This window comes from Dermacentor andersoni, chromosome 6 (assembly GCF_023375885.2).
Source record: "Dermacentor andersoni chromosome 6, qqDerAnde1_hic_scaffold, whole genome shotgun sequence".
Lineage (NCBI taxonomy): Eukaryota > Metazoa > Arthropoda > Arachnida > Ixodida > Ixodidae > Dermacentor > Dermacentor andersoni.
This window is the reverse complement of record NC_092819.1, coordinates 49,113,348-49,126,831: the sequence shown is the minus strand read 5'-3', so window position 1 is coordinate 49,126,831 and position 13,484 is coordinate 49,113,348. Positions and strand designations below refer to the sequence as shown.

At 44.0% G+C, this 13,484-nt stretch overlaps 2 protein-coding genes across 2 annotated transcripts in view; one reads left to right on the top strand and one right to left on the bottom strand.

Moving 5' to 3' along the window:
• Nucleotides 1-5,384, top strand: part of Nup188 (nuclear pore complex protein Nup188) — a 75,184-nt gene extending 69,800 nt beyond the window's left edge. Inside the window, exons 46-48 of the mRNA XM_050170852.3 lie at nt 318-361; nt 2,536-2,665; nt 5,132-5,384. Coding sequence (XP_050026809.2) covers nt 318-361; nt 2,536-2,665; nt 5,132-5,284 — 327 coding nt within the window. The 3' untranslated portion in view covers nt 5,285-5,384. The remainder of the gene's footprint in view (nt 1-317; nt 362-2,535; nt 2,666-5,131) is intronic.
• Nucleotides 5,385-5,663: 279 nt separating this feature from the next.
• On the bottom strand, nt 5,664-13,448 carry Rpp14a (Ribonuclease P/MRP subunit p14 a). The gene is made up of 5 exons (XM_050170855.3): nt 13,221-13,448; nt 11,893-11,977; nt 11,744-11,820; nt 5,845-5,923; nt 5,664-5,770 (listed from the first exon to the last, which is right to left on the bottom strand). The coding sequence occupies exons 1-5, from the start codon at nt 13,286-13,288 to the stop codon at nt 5,687-5,689; spliced, it is 393 nt and encodes a 130-aa protein (XP_050026812.2). The 5' UTR covers nt 13,289-13,448; the 3' UTR covers nt 5,664-5,686.
• Nucleotides 13,449-13,484: the final 36 nt, after the last annotated feature.

The following is a 13,484-nucleotide window of genomic DNA, read 5'->3' as shown; positions in this document are numbered from 1 at the left end:
TCAATGAATGCTTCACCTTTTGGGCGAAACTGCAACTTTTTGTTTACCTGTAACTAATCCTTACACTTATTTGTCACATTCCATCCACTCTGTCTGCCGTGGAGCTTCAAAGTTAAGTTGAGTAGTATGCAGAAATAACGCAATTTCTTAGAATTGCGTGCTGGTTTAGTTGAACCAACGCATGGTGCCACACTGCGCAATATGGCTGTTCTAGTATAGTCAAACCTGGTTCATAGTTTGTTGCCCCCATATAATGTGCTCCATATAATGGGAAGTTCTTGCACTGAGTTCTTGTTTTGATGCCTTTTCTGACACAGGTCGACCGGCAACCATCCACTGCTGGGAGCCCCCGCCAACAGAGGTAACGTATGCATTTCTAAGCATTACTCCCATGCAGAACAAACACGAAGGGTTTCTCCAATGGAGTGTGCAGTCTGCGACAGATATGTCATATTCCTATAAAGTGTTACAGGGATGTACGGTCAACCACAAAAGTCTACAGGACACAGAATTTGAGAAAAAGCTGAATTGGCACAAAGCACAAATCTGTAGTTTTTGCGACCTACACAGTGATCTATTAAATGAAATGTGTCGTGCCTTAAATAGAACAGAAATTCACATTGGTCATGGGACCTGTGTCTCATAAACTTATGTGGCTGACTGTGTACAGTGTGGTCCACTGTGAAAGAGGAAGTCTAATTGATATTTGACTACCAATTTAGCTGCATTATGGCATGAAGGTGTACAGACTAATTGTTAATGCATAGATGTAAGCTTATTGTGTAACATCAGCCATCTATTTTCATTTGATGATGAAGTATTTCAGTTATATATATTGGGTTTAATGCTAGCGAAGTATTCCTTTTGAGGGTAAACTGTATCGTACATATGTTTGTCAGATGCTTAATGGTTTAATTAGCTGGCAGAAATCATCTAACTGCATGGAGTAGATGGGCCAAGTTTAGCCACATATGCAAGCTGCTAATTGTGGCACAGATTAGTTAGCTGGCCTGAAGGTAGTATTGTTACAGGCTAGTTGTTTGCTAGATTTGCTAAATGTGTTACCTGCACAAAATCGAATGGGACACAGACAGCAAAGACACTTGCATTTATATGTCTGCTCTTTGTGTCTCATTTGGTTTTGTGCTGCTAATACATTTCACAAATTTGCCCAGAGCTGGTCCTGTAAAGCACAATCTTGCATAATTTTTGCACGGCTGACGAAAGATAAGCTGCACACAGTGTGGAGCTACTAGTTCAGTCTGGTTAAACACTCTCTGGGCGAGCTGGGGGAACTTCAGTGTTGGTAACAAAATGGTGTGTTTGGCATCTTCCATGGCCATGTTTGAACTTTAGAGAGTCCATGATTTTCCCTCGGTAACTTTGTCTGTAAATTCTGAAACCCCTCAGACACATGTACCATTTTTCCTCAGATGAATTGATCAGATTTTTCCGTTCTGAAGTAGCGGAGAAACATTCACTACTGCTGACGCCCTGCATGTTCCTCAGAGAAGTCCGTCAGAAGTGTGATGTAGCAGCACATAATACACTGGAGATTGAAGAAGTCAAATAGGTGTGCACTCCCAACAAAATTTTGTTGAAGAAGAGAGGACAGCGTCAGACTTGAATAAAGCACAATGACAAAACAAGCATGTTGTGCACATCAACTGAGCTGTGCGAATTGTGTGCTGAATATTTACGGAGTTGTTGGCATTGGTAAAACACAATTTTTGACGGACATTCGGAGTGTGCAGGTTAATAGCACGTAAGTATTGGTCAAGAGTCTTTACTAGTTCTTTGCAAAGTCCCATGGAAGAAACACAGATCACAAATATATGCATAGGCAGAAGACTTGATGGCTGCTGCGATGCTTTTGTTGACAAATGAACCATCATGCACCGTATTGCATGGTAATCGAGAGCCAGAAGCTTTAAAAAGCGTGGTCAATGCCTATGCTGCCATGGCCTCTTCTCCACTAGTGGTGGAAAAACAGTGTGAAGTAGCAGAAGGCAAATTTCCTCTCCATTTTCTTGACGTGCTGCTCAGACCAGCATACAATGTAAATGGCCGTCTGTGGCTGAAAGTCAATCTGGGCTAAGTACAGCAAGCACTGGATCTGAAGTAATGCTGGAAGACATTTACAGCCAAACAGTCAAATACAGTGCAGAGAAAGAGCTTGTCCCTTTGCATGCATATGGGTGTCTTCAATTTGTCTTCTCAGACTGCTTAAATCACTGCTTTCAGCCAGTCACTGTCGTTGGTGCACTAGGCTTCATTGGTAGCACAGGGTGCGTGTTCTGTAAAAGTCCACCTACTGGACTGTCCTCTTCGGCTGCTGCTGAGGTGCTGATTGGCTGGGCTGGAGTACCAGCGAGGAGGGGACTGGCTGGGTGTGCCTGTCTCGTTCTCAATGGTACAGCTCCAGCCGAAGCTTCATCTTAGAATCGCAAAATTAAACGAGATAGCTTTTGGGAGTCGCAGATGCCAAAGCCTGAACAGCTGCATTTGAGAGCTGTGGTTTGTCTATACATCCAGGCTTGTGGAATTCGCCACCCTGGAGATGAGCCTGTCAATAGCACTCGGCCAGGCCCTGCTGTATCGACTGCATCCAGCAGTTGCCCTCCATGACAAGCAGCTTTTATCCAGGACGTTTAGTGGCGAGATGGTAAGCAGCTTGGCCTCTTTCTACTTGTGGCTCTCTTGAGCAGAGAAATGTGTACAAGCTTCAATTTCCATACATTAGTTTCAAATGTGACATTATCCGTGATTAACAAGGCACAGAAATAGATTTCAGAGTGAATCACTCTAATGGGACTGCTTGTTATAATGTTTATTAAAAACATAATTAGAACAACACTTGAACAAAGTGGTAATGTAGAGAATTGCACAATCATGGTAAATATGAGCCTGAACAGATAAATTTAGAATTTCAAGAAGAAGAAAAAAACAGCACTAAACACGAACAAGAAAATATAGAAAATGTCCAGAATACAAGTTTTTCCTAGGAATTGTGAAACAATTTTATGCCATTAAGTTGTCTGCCATTTATGGTTTACATGGCCCCTCGATAAAAGACTTCGATTAGCAAACCTATAGTCAGGTAGAACTTAATGAAGGCGGGAGAGGCCCTGCCCAGATGACCAAAGCGCGACAGCCAATTGCCTCTGCAACTAAAGAAATAGTCTCGTCGATGCAACTCAACCACGTTCCCGCGACTCAGCTCAGCCCATTGACCCCGCCAACGGCAGGGTCACTGACCGTCCGGCTCATGACGTCAGTCTAGAGTGCGCGCCCATCGGTGGAGGCTTGTGTGCATCTGCCTTTTAGGGGCAAATGCCGCTGCCTTCTAATGTTGTGCTCGGCTATAGGAGTATCAGAATGAGTATGTTAGGAAAGCGCTGTAGCTTCATTTCTTGATTTGAAAGGAAACATAAAATCAGTATAAAAATCCACGAGACGTCTTTTCTTAAATTATTGGTAGATGTTGAATAAGATATGGCCCAAAGCGAAAGTGTGGATACTAACGAAAACGGATATGCAGACCCACTCATGTTCACCATGGAGAAGAGTTATAAGAACAGATGTAATATGTGCCGCAATTGCTGCAAACCTGACCTAGTCTTATGCCATGCTGCTCAAAGAACTTGCTGTGACCTAGTTGCCAGCACCATTTTGTAGTAGTAGCACCCATGAATGTACACAGCAGCCTAAATACCAAACATGGCCACGTTTTGAGCATCCATGCCTTAAGAATGTCCAGGATTGTCTTTCACTGCATCTTCATGACCTCGGAAGCCAAAAATTATAACTAAACCGAAATTCTTGACTTGCTTAACCCCATGAAGCTCAGCACATTCTTTATATGCAAATTCAGATACCTGAATACCTGGAGTGAAACTGCAGTTGTGGATAGTTCAGAAAACGAGTTACTAATTCACTTTAAACTCGCATATATCATTGTTTTTTTTTTTTTTCTTTGGTACAAATAAAATCTCCATGGCCAGAAATAAAGGTCAACATGTTTTAAGTTATTTTGATGTGAAATGTTGTTTTGGCTTTGTGAGGTTAAACAAGCAACCTTATACATTTAAACCTCGATATAACGAAGTATTTAATATTTCGTGACCTCTTGTCCATAGAACACCATGTATTTACCTGAATATAACGAAGTGTGTTTGTATGCGATTTCAATATAACGAAATTTCACTGCCGCCGCAAAGAAATTTCGAGACAGTAAATGGAAGCTTCCGCAGACGCAGATGGTCAAATTATTGAATTACAAGTGGCTGCTTGCAAACGCACCTCTCAAATTGCGCGCTGTGCGACAAAAACGAACGCCGAAGTGGAGCTGCGTCATGTTCCGTAAAGTCCAAGTGCGGTAAGATCCTATCGCACCCAGCGCACTCTTTGCTTTAAGTGCGAGTGAAAGTGTGCAAGGGTGAAACAAGATGGTGCCTTCAGGAGTGCCGCCTTCCCGCGCAACCAGAGGGAAAGAGGGGGATGGGAGCAAGCTCGCTGTAACGCGATGAAGCGCAAGCGAGGGGGCAGAGAGTGGTGGGCAAGTTAGCGCGCATCTCGGCTGCGGGCCATACGCAGACGTGCACCCTGCTTTAGACGTAATCTGCCGCGTGTGCAAAGAGTGGGCGTACTGAGACGGTGTGGCACCATGTAAGCTGTTTGTTAAGGGAAGTGTCGTAATCTCGGGTTTTCGTGACCCGTTGGTGCGAGAGGCAGACGAAGCATTCGCTGCCTGCTGCCGGCGCTTTTCATGATAGCGTCCTCCCAGTGCGGGAGACGCTATCAGCAGCGGGGGCGGAGCGCACGCGAGAGCGTGGCTGGCCGTGCACACAATAGCACATTTCCACTATTCGTGCTCCGGTCACACCCGGCAGGCATGATCACAGTAACTGTGAAGCAACCACTAAAATAAGTTTTAACTTCATTAACTAATTGGTTAGCTTCTAAATTGGTCACTTCTATTAGCCATTGAGGTTTTGTGTGTCAGGAGACTGCACAATGAGAAGGCAGGCTCAGTAGATAAGAGATTTCAGTGGGATAACATTTAGTGTGATAAAAATCTGCCTTCGTGCGTTTTCCTGCTCCACCTATTTTTTTTTCTTATTTATTTTAGGCTGCTATCAAGGCTGAAGTGCAGAGACATTTGCGGCGAGGTGGCCAGGGCTCACCAAGCACGTCCAGGACAAAAACCCCGCCCTTGGACCCAGTCTCCGAGTGGGCCTTGGTTCAGACATTTATAGATGTTGTAGAGCAGGTGTTCAAGTGACACTTAGTCTTGCAAACGTGGAGGAAGAAAAGAACTGCCTTCTCTTGTACATATTTTATACTTGTAATATAAGATAAAATGAAAAGTTTTAGACCATCTTCTTGCTCTTGTAGTTGAATGCTCAAGTGGTGGTAGCGACCAATGTCGCAGCCTCAGAACGTTTTGGTGTATGTTGTAGTGTGTGTGTGTGTATGCACGCAACTATTCAATATGACCAGTAGAAACATTTCTTGAAGGTTCCGGGGTGTGCTTAAAAGACCTTGTGCCAAGTACCAGTGCTCTGCCAGTGATCCATGGCATACTGCAGGCAGATGCACAAGATGTGTTCTATAGTCTCTAGTATAACACACTCCTTGCAGTCAAGGCCATGAAGATTGCATTTGGTTCACTATGACAGAGTATTTATTCATCAGCAGTCACTTCTGCGGCAGGTACATGCTGGTAGTGTGAGCTTGACACACTCAGTGAGGCCAGGCTGGGAGACACCTTGAAGTGAGAAGAGAATGCCACACAATGAAGCTATGCGGTGGGATTTCATTAAAGCTACAGTGTCGCAATACCTTGTACACCCGAAAGGAACACGGCCTTCCATTGTAGCAGGAAGTCAAGGTCAGTGAACTCCAAAGCCTGACCACGTTGCTGCAGGAAGTTGGAAGAAAAAAAAAATGATGAAAAGCTTAAAGGGACACTAAGGAGAAACACCAGATCAGTTTTAACTGATATTGTGTTGTTTCAAAAACTCTCTTTTATCATTAAATTTACAATAACTGATACATTATTAGAATAAAAAATTGTGGTCAAAGTTCTTTTTTTTTATGTTCACGCTAAAACCCCAACACCGGTTCGTCAACATGACATCACATATTTAGAAGCATTTTCTCGTACTGGGATGGTTGTGGCTAAACAAAAATTCTTAAAGCTAGGGGAAAAAAATGAGGTTTTTTACTCCGAGGATACAATGCGGTTGACCTTTCCGGATAGTAAATTAACTAGGTCTGAGCACATGCCATAAAAACCCGTGACGTCGCGGCAACCTAGTGTGGGAACTCCAAGGTGGCAATGCCACTCGTCTTTCATTTTTGTGTCTTTTCTGGCTTTAAGCTTCCCCTCCAGTAAAAGTGGTTTTTTTATAGTTTAGAAGGATAATGTGCTCATACAGCTCAAATTATTTCTTTCCTTTAGTGTCCTTTTAAAGGGCCCCCCAAAAAATTGACAGTCACTTAAGTATCTTTGCCTAATTTGAATGCGAAAGCATTACGACTTCTATAACTGGTTATGTGCATGATATGTGACATCATACATTGTCACATGTCCTTCACAACTCTACCTCAATCCACTTTAATTCGTCTTCATTCACTTTACTCCATCCTAAGTTACCTTACTCTAACTTGTTCTAGCTTCAATTCTGTATAACTACTAACTTCATACAAGACGCTGCTGCTGGTGATCTTTGGTACCGTCTACAATGCCGGCTTAGGCTTTTCTGCCTCATGGGACATATAATGCATTCGCATTAATAAATGTTGGAAAACGATGGCGAAAAGCTTAAATCACGCCTGCACAACATATGGCCCTCTGTTCGCAGGCCGCATGTGCCCCACATGCAGATTCTTCTGCCCTCGGCCGTGCCGTGGGCAGCTGCTGCTGCAATAAGGACATAGTCAAATGATAAGAAAAGGCACGTCAACCAAATTCAACACAAATTAAGACAAGGTTCACGTACATGGTATATGTACTGAAATTGGGGCATTAAAGATGATGCAATGCTGCATAATTGCATTAATTTTTACATTACATTGTCATACCTTGCATATTTTTCTGGGCCCTCTATTTCATTTACTCACATCAAGTATTTTTCGGTATCCCCCCCCCCTTTTTTTTAAGTGAGTGTACATCAACATTGTCTTCTTTCATATCAACTTTGGTTGGCCGGCCAGGTTTGTTTTGTTGTTGTTTCCTTCCCCCTTTTTACGAAAGAACCAGGTGGGCCAATTCTGGAGATAGTACAGCCTACAGCTTAATTTTTTACTGCATTGGCACTAATCATGTTTGCACCGTTAATTTTACGTACTATGCAACTAATTCTCACTTGTCTCACAGAGATTTCGATTTTGACACCTTTTGCGACTTGCTACAACATTCCAAGGTGACAAAATTGCCCCTTTTGTTAAGAGGTTACATACTACATATAAACCCAGGTTCCAGATATGCCAAACCCCTATGAAGGCACCAGAGAACGCCTTGTCTTCAAAACACTAATTTTGTCACCAAACACAATGCATAAAATGAACCATTGGTGGCGTCAGTCACACGGAAGTAAAAAGGCTGTCAAAGCACAGGATCTCTTATCGAAAGCACATAAAGGCGCGAGGCCACCGAGCATAAGTAGCCGACGCAGAGACCATATTATTGGTGCAGCATTCATAATTGAACCGAACACGTGCTTTCTCAGAATATTTCAACTGAATTATTGTATATGGTACAGCACCTGCAAGCAGATGCTTTTGTTTGATGTGCTCACCTTACTTTTAAATCTCAACAAATATTTGCTCACATTGCAGTGCAAAGGAAGTAAGTGTCACTAAAAGTTATTCAAATTGGTAACATTGGTGCCAACGATGTGCTTTGTGGCTTTCTGCTATAGGCCAACACAAATGACATGCTTCTTTTCATCAACACATCTTTAAAGGGCCCCTGGTCATTTTGAGCTGACAGGCGTTGTGCATACAATGCGCGCTAATGATCGTGTCTGCTAAGTATTACATCGCTACGCACCACGGAAAGAGCTAGAATTTCAAACCGAATGCCGTTTGCCCTTGTTCTCGCGGGCACTGCGCTCCCAGCCAGAGAGTTGATGTATATCGCACAAGTGTGCTACGTACATCACACTGCTGTGACATTGCTCGTAGCGACATTGACTTCGAGAATTATGCACGGCAACATCTGTTATTTTTGTAATCTGTTGCTTCAATAGACGAATTAAAGCTTAGAGAAAGAATAAAACACAAACCGAATGTCTACATGTTCTTGCTTCACTTCGCACTGCAGCAATAGAGATGCAGTTCTGTTTTGTCTGCTTGTTCCCACATCGTGCAGTTGCATGCGCAGACCGCGAAAGTATGTCATTTTCTACCGTGTTCCAGCACACGATCATGCTCCAGCTCGTGATCGGTCATCTGCTTGTGTCTGCCTCAGCATTCGCATAGCACTGACATACCGCTAGTCAGGTGCTGTCGTGTGCTGCGCGCAAAATCGTGTGCTGCGCGAAACGAGACAAACGCAACAGCTGACGTGTGACGCCGTCAGCAAAAATGCACTGCACAGCAAAAAAAGCGAGGAAAAGAAAAATCAAGGCGGGGCCCGTGACTTATGTGTCACACGATCCTCGAGCTGCGGTATGGGAGAACGCACGGAAGGAATTTCGCTTGCAGAGGCTAGACGAGGCAAGTGAAGGGAGCGTCTCTCTTAGGAGTAGCCCTCACCTCCTGAAATAATGGGTTCGCTGCACTGAAATATTTCTATCTTGGCTATCAATGAACCAATTTAAATTTGAAAAAGTCTTGTGACACAATGCTCCCAGAGGGCCCGTAACAATTTCCATTGTTTAACCAAAATTTGCTATGTGGCCTGGTGAGGGGCCCTCTAAGAGCTCCTAAAAGAAAGACCAAGGCTTGGCAGGCCGATTCCTCTACATGCTGTGAGAACAACTCGTATCGATACCAGGATGCAGACACAGTCACTTCTGGTCCATTCTACAGGTGAAAGTCGCGAAGTATTGTGTCGGTGTCATAGTTAAAGAATTATGTAATTGAGAATAGCGCTTTCTTCAGTAATTTCTAGCATAACATGGTAAAAGTTCATGCACATAAAGAAATTTTCGGAACATGTTGAGAACCTCTTTGGTAGGATTTCAACAACGTTCCATATCAATTGATGATAAGCGGAACTAGCTCCTCTTTCACTACCTTTTCTTGGCAGCACCGGAAGCTGCAGTGCAGCTAGAGCTGCATCGACCTGCAGTCTTCACTGGAGCTAAAAGGCATGCACAACCCTCATCACTTCTACATGAACCTCGATAAGAAGAAATGTGGAACCACATCAGTAAAAATGAAATGTGGAATCACATCGCTAATATTAATTAAATCTGGCACCTTTTGGAACCGTCTACATAGGACTCTGAGCAGATGTTTTCTTTGATGTCTCTGAAAACATGAGCCACCTTCAGTCTTTAAGTGCCGACATAACATTACAGAACGTTCGGAGGGCAACAACGAATGACGCCAGACAGACTGGCATTGCACAAGTAAAATATGAAACTATTCCTCTGAAATTGTGACCTGTGCTGTTCTTTGAGAAGTTGGTTTCGGTCCTCGCTGGTTTTGAGTTGTGCAGTCCTAGCTTAATAGGACACAAATGTTAAGGCTGGATAGAGTGATATGGTCCTAAAGGTCAGAATGATTGCCTCTGTGCTAAGGGGTGACAGTTGCTATGTAAGTTGCAGTTACAGACTGCCCGAGAGAATGGGCAAGGACACCTCATCCACGTCAGTACAGTAGTATTAGAATGCTGTGCTATGCCAACAATGCCAGCAGCAGTGTTCTGCTATAGCCTCTGATGTGTCGGGCATTGCACAGTGAGCCCATCACACTCCCACAGTTAGCACTGATGGAGAGGTATGAAGATATGGCATCAGTGAATTGTTCTGTATGGAAAATGCAAAAGAATTGGTAAAACTGCATTTTCTGTCATGTTCAACTAAAGCAATAACTTGCTTTCTGTGATTGCTTACTATTAAGTGGGAGATATCTTCAGGAGTCGCACTAGTCCAGTCCTATGGAAGTATAAATTTCAAAGTTTGTTTGGAGCAAAAGTTATGTCCTTATCCCTATATTTGAATTTTCATGTCCCTTTGAGGGAACACTACAGTTAAGCTCAAGTGATAAATTACACTTCTGGAACACCAAGGAAGTCTTACTATGAGCAGAGGTTTGGTAAACCAGGTCAATCAATTGTGGCAAATGCTACCTTGAAGCTCTATATTCCCGTGACGTCATATATCACTCAGTCATCAGTTTTAAAAAATGGATTGCAATGATTCTTGGGAAGCTAAAGACTATCCCACTAGGAGTCAAGAACATTTTCCACCCAGAATGGCCTAAACCTGCAAGTATACTTTGAAATCAGTGACATCACACTCAACGTGCCACCCCTACAGTTTAGATGCAAAATTCGAAAGGTATTAGATTCGTCGGACGATCCCACCGCTGTCAACCAGATGTAGGAGTTGTCAGACGATCTCGCCGCTGCCACCATTTGTAAGCGTTGAAGGTCGTAGAGAGGAACTTGGGAGGAACTAGACGAGCAGGGTTTATTTACACTATTTACAGTTTAAACAAGACATGCATCGACAGTCTAGCGTGACTGCCAAATGGAGCCGGCAAGACAAAGCATACAGCAAACGAGCACACAGCTCACGAGTACATTTCGAGCACAGAGCACGACGACGAGCACACTCTAGCAGCCGACAATCGCTGCTTATAAGCACTCCGTTCGACGTCATCGCAGACTACACGCCTTTTTGGAGGAGGGCTCACACACACGTGCCGCACAGGTTTCAGTGCTCTCTCGAGGGCAGATGACCTTTGCAGCGCAGTCGTCGTGGTATCCATTGTTTGGCGTCCCCGTAGTCAGCTGGTCACGCCTGACCCTAGCCAGCGCCGCTAAATTCCAGAGCTGCCTTTTTCCTGTAGTCGCCACGTGTGTCAGAAGACGGTGACGAATCCTGGGGTCCCCGTACCGCAAAGCACCCTTTTGCCAGGGAGGCTCCCCCTGTCGCAGAGAGACCATGACGACCCGGCAAATTAACCAACAATGCACGGGGCGCCAAACGTGGCCAGCCCTGCTGTCGTCACCGATCCTGCAAACGCGGCGCATGGTCAGTTAGCGTTGTCGTCCTCGCTCGTTCTCTGAAGGGCGCCGCCACCGCGGGTCGGTCGAAGCACGTGCAGCGGGCTGAAATAGCTGGCATGTTGCCACCCCGGCCGGCCATTCCTAACAAAGGGCAAACTTTGGCTTTCACTTTTCCTCCTAATAACCAACCTCTCCTTGCCAAATAAATGCAAATATAAGTTCAATAGAATACTTCATCAGCCTAAACTGATCTTTGTGTGTCCCATAACAAGCCTACAAACTACAACCTATGGACACAAGCTTCCAGCCATTAACTCAACCGATCACTTTTGTAGTTGTCACCTTCAAAGCATGTTGAATGGTGAAGCCAGAAGTGGATGCAACAAAGTGAATGGCTTGCCTCCCTCCCATCATCATTAATTTTGAGTCACAGCTGTCGAGTGGGCTGGCGCACGGGCTGCTACATCATGCCAAAACAATGATGTCCCCAAAAGTGATCATTTGAGGATGTAGCTATTTGGTAGCAGCATGGCAGGTTCGCAAAAATACCTGGATGAAACACGCAAGTAAGCTCGTAGGTCCGACTCCCTGAACTTCAAAATGTCCACTGCAACAGACGCACCGACCTGCAAGGTAAGATCCAGGTGACGATGCTGTGAATAAAGTCCAGCAGCAAGATGAAAAATCGTCGGACTTACTTCACCATACAACTTCTTTAATGCTTGCAGAATCACAAACTTGAATACCGTCGCATCAACTTCTTCACCGGGCTCCTCGAAACGGCTGCAATTGTAGTAGAGAGTTGCATGCTCATGTTCAGACAGGAAGAACAACTTTGATGGGGTACCTTTAAGACGCATCGAGATAAGACACAAAGTCTAAGCAAGCAAAAACAGCACGAGAGATAAAACGGCACGTGGAGCCAGAGCATCACACATGTGTTGCAGTGTTCACTTTACACTGCAAGCCAAAATGTTGGCTTCAGCAAGTTGGTTCATTTCGTGCAAAGGATGCAAAGCAGTGCAGAAAGACAAGCAGAAACCACAGGATTTGTGCCACCTGAACCCCATTCGCTACGAGCATTCATCTTTTAAGCGCAGCCAATTTTCCCACTACTGCAAGGTTCGCAATAACTTTATAAGCGTGCTGAAGAAATATCTGATCACACTATCAAAAGGCTCTAAGCATTCGGCTGGGATATTGCTCCACAAAAACGTCTATAGAATAATTATCGCTGAGAAGGTACTACGAAGGCGTGCTGATACACTTTTCATTGTTTTGCTTGGTTATGGCACGTTTGCTACTGCTCGACGTTGTCATAGCCGCTGTCCTAACAAATTGAGCATAGTGGAACTGCACTTTCAGCACAAGGTATTTATAAGGTACAAATTAAGATGCTCACTGCAATTGTGTCTAGATGCACGAGACCGCTCGAGCAATATCTTGTCTTGAGACCCAGACAGTGGCACGTACCCACTATGGGGGATTGGCCAAGAAGCAGGCGGTTTTCCGTAAGGTAAGAAGTATAGAGAAACTAGATTTGAATAGTGGAGCGTGGGACGATAGAACTGTAATTTAGACTTGCAATGAAAATATTGTTAAGAATTTTGATAAAATAATTTAACGTAAAGAAATGAAATAATAAAACTATGCAATATAAACGCCGAACATAAAATGCGCATCTAACTTTATTTTCTTCCAATTGAGACCACAAACAGGCAAGAAGGTGTGTCTGATCTGGTCTACACATAAGCACGTCAGACATATCGTGAATAATGTCGAATTTGCAACGTTTTGCCGATGAGCTGCACGCGTCGGTATACCTTTTTAAAATTATCGAGGTTTATTCGTAACACACGCATCTATCAACAGACGAAAGTAACTGATTGCTTCACCATATTTTGTTCTTATTACGTATAGGAACGTATTTCTCTGTCGTTTCTTTGCGCTTCAGTGTCTCGCATGCTGCTTCTGATATTTATCGGGACCCGTAAGGCAATGTATTGGTATCCGAGTTTCTACTTACAGTGAAACATCCATGTAGACGTGCTGCGTCCGACAAACAGTGTGAAATTTTCTTTTGTTACTTTCCATGAGTACCGACTTTCGCACTAATTTAAGGCAAACGTGCTTCAGTCATTCAAGAGTGGTTTTACATGCAAGTAAACATTGAATTCGGTCGAACACGTGAGTAGTTTTGCGCACGTTTTGTGTACACTCGCGTTTTTGTTTACGTTCATGCTTTGGATTGGATCGCAGTGGATCGCAGAGTATGTTGACTGTTGTTGGC